The following is a 14831-nucleotide window of genomic DNA, read 5'->3' as shown; positions in this document are numbered from 1 at the left end:
ACGACTTACTGTAGTTCAATTTTTCCAAGCATGGTACATTTAATTGTTGCAAACTTAACATATTTAAGCAGCTTTTGCAAATTATTTCCACTGGTTGCCATCTTTGCCTGCAGCGACGCAGTTATACTCTAAATTAATGGCATCTGATCTCCGCTGTAAAAAAAATAAAAAATAAAAAAAAAGCAAATAAGAACAAATCTGAACAATGATATAGTGTAACATCCAAAAACTTTTTTTGTCCCTTTTTCAAAAAGGACTAAAAACTAGGAAGCATTTCATCTTCTGGACGCAGTGGAAATATTGCGCAGCACATAGCGGTTTAACATGTATGTGTGCCTGTAGGCAAGAGAAGGCGTAGGAAACTACCATTTTGCAGTGTACACACAGCATATTATCCATAAATTTGAACTGACCTCCACATCATTGCAATAGCTGCAGAGCTAGAAGGCCTCCAACCCTGGTGAGCCCGAAGCTGGATCCCCTGCAGTTTGCTTATAAACAGAGCCTTGGGGGTGGATTACGCTGTCATCTACCTGTTGAACAGACCCCTCTTGCACTTTGAGGAGCCCAGAGTCTTTGTCAACTGGTTTGAACACAGTCACCTTCACATCAATGCCACCAAGACAAAGGAGATGGTGATTGACTTCCAAAGGAGGACAACACAAACCGCACCGGTGAACATCCAGAAATTGGACATCAACATCGTGGATGCATACAAATACCAGGGTGTTCATATGAACAATAAACTGGGCTGGTCAGACAACACTAATGTCCTTTACAAGAAGGGCCAAAGACGGCTCCACCTGATGATGATTTTGGGGTGTGTAGGGCACTACTCAGGACTTATGACACTGTGGTTGCATCAACAACCTCTTACGCTGTGGTCTGCTGGTGTGGTGGAGTCATGGAGAGGGACAAAAAGAGACTGGGCACACTGATCAAGAGGGTTGGGACTTTAAGCTACTGACGATTATTACTCTTATTCATTAAGTCATGACAACGAATCGACATGCACAAACACAAGAATGGAGCCTGGTTTCACAGCTACTTTTGCTCTGCTCGAAAAAAATTGTACTTGGAATTAAATAGTCATATATACAGAATTTCTGTAGAAATCCAGTCACTCTTTGACACTTTGACACAGTGTGGTACTGATTCAGTGTGAATCTTTTCTTCAGATAATCAAGAATCAAGAATCAAGAATCCTCTACTGTCATTATGTGAGGACAAAACGAAATTTTGTGCAGTAGTAACATGACTTGAAAACCTCCAACTAACTATATACTATATAGTTTTTACCATGCTAGGGCCTTTATCATAATTAATTGGTGAGTGGGCAAACTGATCAAGAGGGTTGGGACTTGACCAACTCATCCCTGTCATTACCTCATGTCTTTTTTGTGCAATATTTGGTGCAACTCCTTCTGGAGTTTGTTTTTATTCTTGATATTCATGAATGTCAATATGTATATTCAGCCGCCTTACCACCTCAACCCTCAAGTTACACTAGTTGTTTTTTTTTGGTTGCCATCTTTGCCTGCAGCGACGCAGTTATACTCTAAATTAATGGCATCTGATCTCCACTTTAAAAAAAAAAAAAAAGCAAATAAGAACAAATCTGAACAATGATATGGTGTAACATCCAAACACTTTTTTTGTCCCTTTTTCAAAAAGGACTAAAAACTAGGAAGCATTTCATCTTCTGGACGCAGCAGTGGAAATAATGTGCAGCACATAGTGGTTTAACATGTATGTGTGTCTGTCAGCAACCGTAAAGTTGAACTGACCTCCATATCATTACAATGGCATCTATTAAGTTGCTACTATTTTTCCTGGGTTATTGATATCTTAAAATGGTTTGAAACCTTTTAATAATAATCATAATAATAATAATAATACATTTTATATGTAATTTCAGAGCATTCAATGTCACCTTACATAAAACAGCAATGTATAAGGCATTAGTAGGATAAAACATACAATGAAATAAAAATAAAAGCAGAAGGGAAAGCAGGTTAAATTGAGTAATAGGTGATGTGTAACCAGGCCTGATACTTGTGTCTAAATACGGTCTATGGGTGTTAAGAGGCAACTTGCTGAAATCAAGTGTAAGGCTTGTCATGCTATGGCCGTGGAAAAGGCGGAACTGCAGTTGTTTTTCAAGTGGCGACTTCAGCTGCAGAGCTAGAAGGCCAAGGGAAGGTCAGGTTGTCTAAATTTTATCTTTCTCTGAAAGTCTCTTCCTCGTAGCACTGAAAGCACTGGGGTGTGCAGAGACAACTGGTTAAACAGCCAAAGTCACAAATATTACATTTTCTGCCCACATCCATTTTATCATGCCCATGTGGTATGAAGCTGATTAAAACAGCGTTCAGCTTCAAAGTCTCAAACATTTCTCGGTGATTTCAGGGAAAGACCCACGTTGCAGCTGGTTTTTCGAAAACAACACACCCTCTATTCTTGCAGTCATTTGTCAAGATTAGTTTTCTTTGAAAGTGATGGAGAAGCCGATTGCACAAACAAAGTCAAACATAAATAAAAGATAGCCTTGAAATTTCTGTGAGTGCTGTTTAAATATACAGTAATGCTGCCTAATAGCTGGAAATGGCTCGTGTTATGTTTGTCTTTGACACTGACCGCCCTATCTGCCTTGCTGCTGTCATCAGGGTCCAGATAACTGCAGGTCCTTGGGGCCTCCTGGAATTTAACCACATGACTGAGTCACTCTTTCAGTTCATCTAAGAGGCGAGGAGTGCGTGTGCATGCATGAATTGTGTGCAGTCATATGCAAGCAGAGAAATGCCTTCAGGATACATGAGCTCTGGGCTGTGTCATTACAGGGGGACAAAATTATGGAATTAGTGTGCTTGCTGAGCAGCATTAAAATGTGTGGAGAGCCTTTCAGTTAGATTGTATTCATAACACAGGAACTGTGCACACCACAAACTGAACTGATACTTTGATTTAAACTGCTTGAGCTGACCTAAATGTCATTACAATGGAATGCACAGTTTATGAACTTTACAGTACGTTGAAGCCTGTGGGGGATGTGTACAGTACAAATGGAAGTTGTTTTCCCTTGAGTTCACTGAAGTGTTTGTTTGATTGTTAAGACATTACCATGTAGATCTTATTTCATATTTTTATGTTTTTAATTGTAAGTAATTTCTTAAATACTAAATAGTAAAGTATTTCACATTGAAATACTTTACCTATTATGTTGACCTGCAGAGTTATTATAAGCATTCAGTCCCACTGTAATAGTGAAAATTCAGAAAGAAAAGCTGAATTAAAACTCTTTACGTTTTCCTGCAGCCAGAAGATGAGAGTCCACTTTAATAATTGTAGTTTAACACGTGTAACAGACCTTTTTCACAGGAGACATTTCCACTTGTCACTGTTGGAAAGCTACTGACGATTATTACTCTTCTTCATTAAGACATGACGACGAATCAACATGCACAAACACAGGAATGCAGCCGTCAATAACACGGCTGTTCTAATGTGACGCTACTGTAAAAAAAAAAAGTGTGGGAAAAAGAGAATATGCATTTAAACTGAGCACCCAAGACAGGCTGATACTCCGCGTCTGGTTTCACAATTACTTCTGCTGTGCTTGTGCTACGAGTCATAACTGTTCTTGGAACTAAATAGCCATAAATACAGAATTTCTGTAGAAATTCTCTTTGACATTTGCATGCAGTTTCACACAGTGTGATACTGACTCAGCATGAATCTTTTCTCCAGATAATTGTTTTATGGCAATCTGGGTAGTTTCATATCCATGGAAGTAACATGATTTGAAAACCTCCATCATAGAATATACTATATAGTTTTTACCATGCTGAAAAGGCCTTTATCACAATTAATTGGTGATCGTAGTATTTTTAAAAGCAGCTACCATGTTCACCTTTCATCTAATCTTGCTTGCTCACTAACTACATCCCGGCGTCTCCTTTTAAAGCAAACACAATTAACTGCAATCTTTATTGGGTGCAATGTGCAGTACTGGAAACCACACTGATGAGTTTTATTTGTTAACTGGGAATCTCTTCATGGCTCTTTGGGTTACTGGAGCGTGAGATCAGAAGAGGAATTCATCTCAGGCTGCTAACAGACCACAAAACAATCCTCAACCTGACAGGTATGTTGTCAGAGGTATGAGGGACAATTATCTCACCAGCTGGCTATGTTAAGTAACAGCTGATATCATGTGCGCAGCTTCTTATGTGATCAAAGACGTGTGACACAGTGTTACAGTCACATCAAGTGTTGAACGCCTTATTCAGGCCTGAAGCAGCATGAATCCTGTGTCTACTAATTATTTAAAATGGTTGTTTTGCCAGTTTCATATAAAAGTTCGGTTAAACTCAATGTAAATATCCCTTCATTATGCATTATGAAATTAATTATTTGTTACTCTTGCATTTCCCATTAGCTCTACACTAATACTCCTGTAGATATAAAGTAGTTAATACATACAATATAAACCCATTAGGGACTTATTCAGAAACCACTGTCTCCTTTAATAGAGCTTAAAAAAAGAAAGAAATCTGCTGGATGGGGGACAATGGGTTATTAAAAGATGAGGAGTTTGAGGGTCTCAGATCACACTGACATTGCCACATGATAATGGACATAAAGTGGCAGGTCTCCAGGCTCACCAGCTGGACATTCCTCTTCCTCTTTGGCCTTTCATGTCCACAGTCCGTGGCTGGAAAACACCTGCATAGAAAGACAATTGCAGCTGAGGGCAAAACACTGACAACCCAGTAAATGATAACTAAGCGTGCCACGTTTTATGTTTTCTAAACTTGGATATTTCAGTTGATAAGTCTTCGCTGCCGTGCTTAATGGTCCCTTTGGTCTGTTATCGTCCATATATGTTTGAACTGGAGCTGCCTGTCGCAACCTTCGCTCCACTAAAGCCCGAGTAAGGACTTTGCCCTCGCCTGCCTGAAGCCAGACCAGGAACAAGGATGTGTAAGGGTGACATACCTTCCATGAACAGCACTTTTTCTTTCACAGAAGTCGTCTTACTGGATTTACTTACTGGTGATTCAACAGCATTTAGATCAGAGTTTCCTTGTCAGACTTCCCCCTCTGTAAGAGCCATTTAAACTGGTGGCGTCTGGTACACATTAAGCTCTGGAGTGTTAAAATATTCAGGGTGTTTGATTGCGTGTTTTCATCGAGTGTGTATTTTAGACTGCATTGTTATATTTACAGATTGCCTGTACGTGACAAACGTCTGATGAACGGATAAGAGCCTTAAGCATTCCTTTCCTCCCTGCAGGCCAAGCAACACATCAGTCTTCCTTTCATTATAGCGAGCCCGCTGATAATAGCACTTCCAGTGGACAAATCTGTCACGCAACTTGAACCATTATACGTACCAGCCAAATAACAGGACGGCATCAACGAGTGTGCATTTGATTAATTCAAAGTTCAAAAAAACTGTATTTGAATTGCTCGGATGACATTCTAGGTGAGAAGGCATCAGCAGCAGCATCATCGTGACGTAGGTTTGTTATTCCTCCTTGCTGCCAGCTTGTTTCTACATGTTGCAGGTAAAAGGGTATCAGGTAAATAAGGCAATAAGGAGCTGAACCTTTACCGCCACATACGAGGTTAATAATATGACTTCACCCGTTTATGATTGCCTTTACTGAACTGTTCCGGGTTCCATTCATGGCCGGGTGAGTCATTAAATGAATTTCCTGTTAGAGTGCTGTATCTACAGTATGTGGACAGTAATCTTAACATGCTGAGGCACTAAAACAAGGAGGCCCTTTGGGAAATACAGCGAGTGAATTTCCTCAATTGCTTCATAGTCATCAACACACAGACGATGACATTTTCTTCCTAGAAAAAAGCTATAAAACAAACTAGCTGTGCAATGTGGATTCTGTTCCCCAAAGACGCTGCTGAGACCTTCAACTTCTTCAGATTTTACACAGCTGATGTCTTGTGCTTGATACAGTCACCTGTACATCAGTGTCTACCCTCCCAAAAAAATAAAATAAAGTTGTGTTGAATGCATTTAAATGGTATTTTAGAGTTTGCCATTTTGTTCAAAAAAATATTTATGACTTATACTGCCCCAGGGGGCGTGTTCTGCATTTATGTTCAATGAAACGCTTTCACAAATGTTGGGCCTATTGGGGTTTTTGGGCGTTAGAGCAGCCTCCATAGCTCCCTTTTCTAGTAGCACTCTGCTAGCAGTTTCATGGGGACTTGAATGTGCTTTGAAACTGAAACCGACTTCAATATTTATGGATTGATTCTCCTTCTCATTGTGGGTTCTCCTGTCAGATAACCAACTCTTTTTTTATCCACAGGGTTTGAATTTATGCAAACCATCTCATTTGTGTAACAAGCCAGACAGGTTCACACAGTTTTTGTTGTGCGTATACGCACAGTTTACACCTTTTTTGACTCTACAACTACTGTTAAAGACTCTTTACCGTCACTGGACGTCTATAGGGAAGATGTACTTGTATTTTCAGCTGCAATTCCCTTTTTGGTGCTGACCTATTAAGACATATTGTTACAGACTACGCAATGGAGCAGAACTGCCTGCGCAATCTTGAACAGTCTGGTGGATTCCAAGTGTTTACATTTCCTCATTCATGAGATGGATAGTTGTTTCTCTTCGGCCATTTAAAGGTACTCCACCCCGCTGCTGTAGCATTCTCCTGATTGAGGCACACTGGCCTTAAAGGCAAAATTGCCTCTTTCGAGTTGTTTGGCTCAAAAGGAGTTGGCAGAGTTAAGGCGCAACTTTAAAACCCCAGAGGAAGAAGGGTGTTGCGGAATGCTTTTCTCTCACAACTACTGCATTGTATGGAGAGGGATGGCCCTGTTTCTTCCAAAAGAAACCACTATGACTGTACAACAATAACAGAGACACTTGTTTGTGTGACTCAGGGTGCATTTTGTGAGCTCTGACCTCTAACATGCAGTCATCAGTAGGCAGTCACATGACCAAAAACAGCTTCTTGCTAATTATTTCAAAGTGAGATAAGATGTTGTTGTGAAATCACTTTCTGTTAGCAGTAAAAAACATGATCCCAGTCTCTTATGGATATAATAAAGGGCATCCTTATGGATATTTTTCTGATAGTGCAGAACAAAATACCATTCCTCTAATCTAGCTCTATTTTAATACATAGTAAGTCTCTAGCTCAGGAGATTTTGAAATAAAGCTACTAAGAAATATCTCAGATGGTCTTTATTGTTTTTGATTCTATTCAAATAAATTGAATTCAATTGAGTTAAGTGATTTTAATATCCTTTAGCCATTTTAACATACTGAAAGTTTATTGTCTTATTTTAAATAAATCTATTACATATTCAGATAGTTCAGATACTTTGGCTGCGCATCACTAAGTCTGTCAACAACTAACAAGATGGTTAAAGAAAGGCTCCAACATTTTTGAGATTTTTGTGTGTGAAAGTGTGAAATGAAATATCACATAAGTGACTCAATACAAAGACGTACACGTCAAGGTGAAAAATTTATTAAATACAAACACATAAACTACAGCGACTCCAAAAACAGGCTATTAAAAATGTTGCACCCTGTCAGAATGTCCAGCTGTGTCTCCTCACTAATGTAACACACAGAGAGAAGAGACATCTGCAGCAGCTGAAAGTTTCCGCATGCTTCCAGTCCTCTTCACTCTTCACTGAGTATGAAAAATGTCAATGAGGACTGATGTAAGAGCATATTTCAAAAAGTTCTTGATGCACTATAAAGAATAAAAATTAGCCTATGAAGGCCTTGGCATGGCACAAAAAATCACATGAGTTGGCGTGAATGAAAGCACTGGACAATACGGTATGCAGGTTTGAGTTTCATAAATGACTGAAGAACAATAGATAACCCTGAAAAGGAAACTGTGTGTGTCTGTGGGCCCAAGCCCTGATTGTTTTCAGCGAACAACATCCTGCTTCCCCAGAAAAACATGGTGGCTTTTACACCTCGTAAAAGTTCCGTTTCGGATTAATGAATAAATCTGAGTATTTATTTCAGTGCCTTGTGCCCTTGAAATGCTGCTGTGCTAAAGCGCCGTGGAGGAGATTTACAGTAACCGTGTGTGCAACCTGGGTGTGTCCATTGACATGTCTTTTTATAGTCATTAATCAGGAATCTTTTGTTGTGGTTGAAAGGATTCCAGTCTATTCATCTCTTCATCTCTTCCTCCTTCCTCGTTCTTACAGTCTACAGCTTCTGGAAAGAAGTCTTTACATTTACCAAGAAATGCAACCTGTCATCTGATTAAAACAAAAACCAAACAAAACACATCGATTGGGCCACAATCTTGTTTTATTAAGGAGTGTGGTATAGTATTATTGTAACTATTCAACTGTATTATAACCCTGGAGTATGGGTGTGTCTCATGCAAAGGATATGGAGTCTGTCTCTCTATTGTCTACTGGCTGGCAGAAAGAGAAATAAAAAAAAATAAAAAAAATAGTTGTCTTGATTTCTTTTAGGAAAGTATCGAAACCTTTTTTTTTTCTTCAATGCATTGGGGAATTCTTGGGTTGAATAAACAGGGGATATGGTACTGGGACAAGTTTGGCAGGTTTTAAACATAATTTAGTGAATGTCTCACTTGAACCTTTTAAAAAGCGTAATCTTAAGGTGTAATAGAGAGAAACACAACGATCCATCCTGAAGCAAGCACTTAATGGGGAGGTTGAAACTTTCTTTTAATCGGAAAGCATCTGTGATACAGAACAGAACGGACCGTCTGCCCCAACCGGTTGGAGTGAGAGGAGATTAGACAAAAGAAGTTCTGCAGTTTTTTTATTTTTATTTTTTATTTTGTGCGTGATTAGTTTTGCAAAAACAGAAACATGAATACAGATAGTAAAAATAATATGAAAACAACATGAGCTGTACAAATATGAGGTAATGAGCGTGAATTGTTACAGCAGTTGTGGTATGAATTACTCACTCGTCAACGAAGCAGGCTTAAGGGTTAAACAGCCCACTGGGGATTTAGTTTAAGGATGAGTTAGTGTGGACTCTGAATATGTCAATAGAAGGGGTTGTTTCCTGAAGCGACTAAAATATCACATTTGAACACCAAAATCTATGTTTACCTTTGCAGATCTCGTTGACTCTTTGGCGTCATTTTATACCTTCACAGCCTCGCGCTTGTTGTGATCTAAATGATTCTGTTACGGCGGACAGTGTGTTACAGAATAATGTTCCACTTCAGGTGAAATGGATCGACCTGACCTGCTGTATTCTGTGAGGTAAGGTACACCTTTACCATGGTGACAATGTGCATTTGCGCAAGTGATACACGAGACCGGGCCACCAACCAGGATATGTGGGTGAGCGTCCCAGTTCACCGAACCATGCAAGCTTTAAGTGTTTCAACTGGTTTTTGAAAATCTCATCACGCATAAAAAGATTGAGGGGCCTTGAGGGTGCAACTCATGCATTCCTATTATTTTTTTGATGGAAGACGGCCTTCGTGTGTGTGTGTGTGTGTGTGTGTTTTCACAATCAAGACCTGAAATATTGCAAAGAAAATGTGAGATTTTGATATGCCAGAGCAGGAAAATCTCAGGTGCAAATTAAAGTATTAAAGTAATTTCTTGGATATTTGAACAGAGTCCTTGATAATGTAACAACTGTGCTTTTCCTACGGGTCTTTCGGGGCTAAGCCTCAGGTCCTTCTGATGGGAGTGATTTCTTATCTTATTAGCACTTGCAAAATAGGTTTTCAGGTTATTTACTTAAGTAAATGTATAACAGTACTTACATTCACCATTTCATGGAAGGTTTTTCCCACAAATCAAAAACCCCACGAGCCTCTGTCAGAAATTTGGTACATTATTAGTAATGTTTTATACATAAACTAAAAAAACATGCGTTTTTATATTTATGCTGATGAGTCCTTTATGTAAAATGACATTCATTTCCACTCAGCATTCACATGTCTTATTCTTGCATGAAAAATGATCCCTGTTTACATGTATACAACCTAAGTTTAGATATGCAGGCTGCAGAAAACTAATGACCTGGTGCATGAAGTTCACAGAAAACTTGACTGCTACAATGCTGACACCTGGTGGCAATAATGTGTCATTGCACTTTAAAACGGCCCGAAATTAAAATCTTCACTTTAATAACTAAACATGCCTCATCATTATATTCTTGTCTTTTTTTCTGTGTGTTTCCTTAACATTGACAGCACTTTAACACCGTTTTGTCGACTGAAATTTTAACGGCGGCTCCGCGGCCCCTTTAAGATTTCGGCCCCATGCTCAGCGCCCAATCGCGGCGCGTAAACTGAACTTTGTTGTTGTCAGCAACTACCAGCTAGCGGCTAAGCTAACGTTAGCCGGCCGGTGTGTCAACGGGACATTTTCACTTTAACTCGCCCAAATAACGGAGCTGCTCGGCTGTATTTCGGTCAGAACCGTAACGAGTCGCTCCCCCCGGGTGTTTGTCTCCGATATCAGGAAAAATGACTTCTGCTCTGGTGAGTTTTTCCTGCATGGTACCTGTTAGCCACTAATAGGAAGTTCGTTTCTTATTGGGAGTCACACTGGCTTCTTGGCAACAAGTAAAAGTTGATTTTTCGGTTGAATTTTAGCAGTAGGAGATTGTTTTTAATATGATATGGGAGCTGTATCTCAAACACAGTTTACCCTGGCCCTATTTTATTAAAATGGGGCTAATTCCACTCTTGTCGCTGTAGAGAAATGTCTGTTTAGATATTGTAGGCAGTGTTGTGAGGAGGTTGGAGGGGGATCTGTAATTGATATGTCTATGAACGAAATAGTTCACAGGTACATGACAGACAGGGATACAGTATCATAAAATACTGTTTCAGAAATAACGCAGAGCAAAAGACTATACTTTTTTTTAACTTGGCTTGCCACTTATTAGCTGCACTTTCCTGTGATAAACTACCTGTGCAGTATTGACTTTCACTCAATTGCTGTACATTTTGCTATTGAGCTAGTTTTATTCTGTTATTTCATGTATGTACTTATGCGAGCATTGTGGTTGAATCAGATTTGAGAAATTCCTTGTATTAGATGAGTAGTTAAGTTGAAGTAGTTGTCATATTTTTGAAGCATGTGTACCTGAAGACTTTTTTGTTTGTTTTGTTGGTGCATCTCTCTTCGTGGACACATGAGGGACTTCCAGTATAAATGTTGAGAGAACATGGAGCTTCCTAATGAGAATTATACTAAGAAGCATCTAATCAGTCCTGTAACAGATTGTGATCTTGTGTAGAAACATGACTCAGACTTTTAGTAAGTACTGGAACTTCATAACCATAGCGGTGTAGTTTTTCCCTATTCTAAATCTAACATTGAATCTAAGTCTGCTTTATTATAGCCAAGTATGCACACATACAATAAATCTATTATCTGCATTTAACCCATCCATTTTGTACACACCTGGAGAAGTGGGCAGTCATGCTAGCGGTACCTGGGGAGCAGTTTTGAGGATAAATTACTTTCTCAAGAGTACTACAGCCATGGATGTAAAAGGGTTTTGAAACGGTGACCCAAAAGTCCACTTCTTTAACCAACCTTCTTGAGTATTTATGGCAATATTCAGTCCAATGTTTAGAAAAATAAAAAATAAAAATACTCAGTGACCTACAGTGGGACTTATTTTGGTTATCATAAGAAATAGTTTATTAATTGTTACCTAGGCAAAATAGAAGCTGAATAAAATGTTATGAGGCATATCTGTGAGTGATATAGACCTACAGACTACACATCAACGAGGAACCAACTTCGTTAATACGATTGTTTATTTACATATAGGTATTAGTTTATGTATGAAACATAAACAATTATAAAAATATACAAAACGTTACTAAAAAAAAAAATCGAAAACAAATACAAAACACAAGACAAGCACAACATACAATCCAATTTCCTACGTTTTTTTTTGCATCTCAACTCTCAACGCCATATTTGTCAAAGTGTCTCATGATAACTCCTAGCTCCAGCTCCACGGTCCCCATGGCTTCGGTGTGCAGTCTGTATCTGTCCGCCCCGCTGTATATGAGGTCCGGGCTGCGGAGCTGGGGACCTCCGCCGACAAATATTTGCGCGAACTGCTCCTGCCAGGAGCCGAGCGGCCTCCAGGTCACACAGCTTATCCGGTGGTGGCCGGGGCTAGACGGGACGTGGCAGTACCCGTATCCGTACAGCTGGCAGCGTCCGAACGAGTCCTGATGCCACACTTGGAGGTGAAGCTTCGGCCAGCCTTGGAGCCCCTTGGTCGCGTAGTGCAGGTCAACCGGGTGACTCCAGTACGCCATGTCTCCGGTTTGTGGGATATCCACCTGGGTCTGGCCCTCCTTCAGCCCGGAGAGTAGACGCCATGCTCCCCCCGTATGAAAGCCCCACTTGCAAAATAGGCTGTTTTGTGGGAAACCACTGGCCCCAATGATCTGTCCTATAATGTGCAGCTCTGCCATATCACAACGACCCCCTTCGACCGGAGCATGCGGACCCGAAAGTCCTCTTTTCTCCCCGAGTTTGCGGGCTAGTCTAACGGCTAGCAACGACTAGCTACACAGCTCACGTCTCCTTGGTAACTCACCCTGCCCTAGTGTTACCACGGTGATAATCAACCCTGAGTTTAGACTCTCAGGCAGCACTTCCTTTCAAATACAACTCACATTATGAAATTCATTTTAGTCACCAAAGTCAGACATTGTCACGTTTGCCTAGTAAATTTAGCTAAAGCGCAAACAAAATACCTGGACAATTGCTAGTTTGAATGGCGATCTTTAGCAGTTGTACAAATCAGGAAGTTGTTGCCTGGCAGGCGGTGCAAAGGGCCCACTTACTCAAAGTTATCGGCCTTGTTAATGAAAACATCTGCGGACTAAATAAAACATCCCGTCATAATTTCACAAAATCAATCAGATATAAAGAAGGGAGCTTCACAGCGAGCCTCGAGATGATTTGTTTGTTTCTCTGAAATTGCAACAGACTGGTGGGTAGAGAACAGTACACTAGGAAACAGCGCCACACCGCGGCGGAAGTACTCCAACTCCCGGAAGTGCAATAATAACTTGAATATAATTCAAGTACTGTAGCCAAGTACAAAATACTTAGGAGGAAAATATTGTACTTTTGATTCAACTACTTTAGCTGACTACTTTAGTTCCTATTTAATTGTAAAACATGAAACAGTGCCTATAAAATATAATGCTCTGTTATAAATGACAGCAGTAAAACTTCTATTATTTCCAATTAAATGACATTTTTACTTAACCAAAATGTGTGACCTAGTCTAAAGCACTTTTTAGTTTGTTAGTACCCGGTAAAGTGACTGTAACAAGATTTACAGTGGTATCGTCTGTCCACACAGTTTTGAGTATTTATTGGTCAGGAGCTGTTTGTAATTTGTCAAAACCTTGTGGGAAACTTTCCCAGAAGAGTGGAGGCAGTTTTGGGAACATATCAATCCGCATGGTTTTGGAGGAGATTTGTCACAAACACTGTGCACTTTTTTTTTTTACAGCATGAATTTTGACTTCTCATATCAGCAAAAGCACAAGTGTAACTAATAACATTAACATGGACCCAGTTAGCTATAACAGTGGGTCAGTACCAGAACACTGAGTTCATCCATCACAAGTTTTATTTTAATAATTATACTTGCGTGTACTGGCCTATGAATTTTGACTATATAATGTACATAGCTTAATTCTTGACAGCATTTAAAGAATGTGTATTTTTCCCTGAATGGAATGGGGTTGAAACTTCTTGAGGACTGAAGTTAGGACTGTATTATAGATAATGTCTCAGTCCACCTCCTCTGTTCAGCAAAAGTTTTTCCATTCTGACATAGACAGCCTCCTTTACTCCTCTCTCAAACCATCTGTCTTCTCTGGCTAAGATTTGGACATTTTTATCTCTTCAAAGGCGTGTCCTTCAGGTGTAGGTGGATCGCTGAATTGTTTCCTGATGAGCTAACTCTGTGTTGGGACATGCTTTTGTGAATGGGTTGTTTGGTTTCCCCAATGTACAAGTCTGTACATTCCTCACTGCACTGAACAGCATACGCTACATTACTCTTTGTATTTGTCTGGGTGTTTTTGGGGTGGACTAGTGTATTGCCATCGGTTCGAAATAAACTGGAAAATTCTGAGTTTTTCCAATACACCAACCATGTAGGGGTTGCAAATGTTCTTTCTCTTGTTATTCTTCTCCTCTCTGTCCTTTCTGGAATATCTTTTTGAGACTTTGACACTGTACTGAACTGAAGAAGCTGACTGAGAACCTTCACAGACATATGGTGTTGTTTGCTCATGTTGTTAGGGCGCTGTCTTAATAAATAAGACATTGTTAAGCTCTTAATAAATAATACCAAATGATGATTTGTATTCAGATTTTTAACTTTGATTTTGTTCTCCCAAGTTTTTATTGCTATCTCTGTCCCTTTGTCCATATAGTCTGATCCAACCCTAGAGAGACATTTCAAGGGTCACAGGGACTCTGTGACAAGTGTCGACTTCAGCTGCAACATGAAACAGATCGGTAACTGCCACTACCTTTGTCTGTGTCCTTGTTTGTTTGTCGTCTTTTTATTTCATCTTCTGAGAGTTTTCTGTGCTCTCTTCTCTCCCAGCCACAGGCTCTTTGGACTCTTGTGTGATGATCTGGAACATGAAACCTCAGATGCGAGCGTATCGCTTTGATGGACACAAAGATGCCGTCATGTCTGTTCAGTTTTCTCCCTCTGGCCACTTGGTGGCCTCCGCATCCAGAGACAAGACCGTCCGTCTTTGGGTGCCCAGCATGTAGGTTTAGAAGTA

The 14831-nt window shown here is 39.9% G+C and overlaps 2 protein-coding genes across 2 annotated transcripts in view; one reads left to right on the top strand and one right to left on the bottom strand.

Annotated features, from left to right (window-relative positions):
* Positions 1 to 10099: 10099 nt before the first annotated feature.
* The window catches only part of poc1a (POC1 centriolar protein A), a 42355-nt gene continuing 37623 nt past the window's right edge, over positions 10100 to 14831 (top strand). The window contains exons 1-3 of the mRNA XM_084543911.1: positions 10100 to 10511; positions 14469 to 14553; positions 14645 to 14816. Of these exons, the coding sequence (XP_084400037.1) occupies positions 10497 to 10511; positions 14469 to 14553; positions 14645 to 14816 (272 nt within the window). The 5' untranslated portion in view covers positions 10100 to 10496. The remainder of the gene's footprint in view (positions 10512 to 14468; positions 14554 to 14644; positions 14817 to 14831) is intronic.
* Positions 11675 to 12795, bottom strand: b9d2 (B9 domain containing 2). The gene has a single exon (XM_084542383.1). It carries the CDS (start codon positions 12477 to 12479, stop codon positions 11952 to 11954), a length of 528 nt encoding a protein of 175 aa, XP_084398509.1. The 5' UTR covers positions 12480 to 12795; the 3' UTR covers positions 11675 to 11951.

Source organism: Chelon labrosus, assembly GCF_963514085.1.
Source record: "Chelon labrosus genome assembly, chromosome: 4".
Taxonomy (NCBI): domain Eukaryota; kingdom Metazoa; phylum Chordata; class Actinopteri; order Mugiliformes; family Mugilidae; genus Chelon; species Chelon labrosus.
This window is presented reverse-complemented; position numbering and strand designations above follow the sequence as displayed.

What these genes read in the sequence shown, in the direction of transcription:
- b9d2 (XM_084542383.1), bottom strand. Translation starts at nt 12,479, where the DNA reads ATGGCAGAGCTGCACATTATAGGACAGATCATTGGGGCCAGTGGTTTC.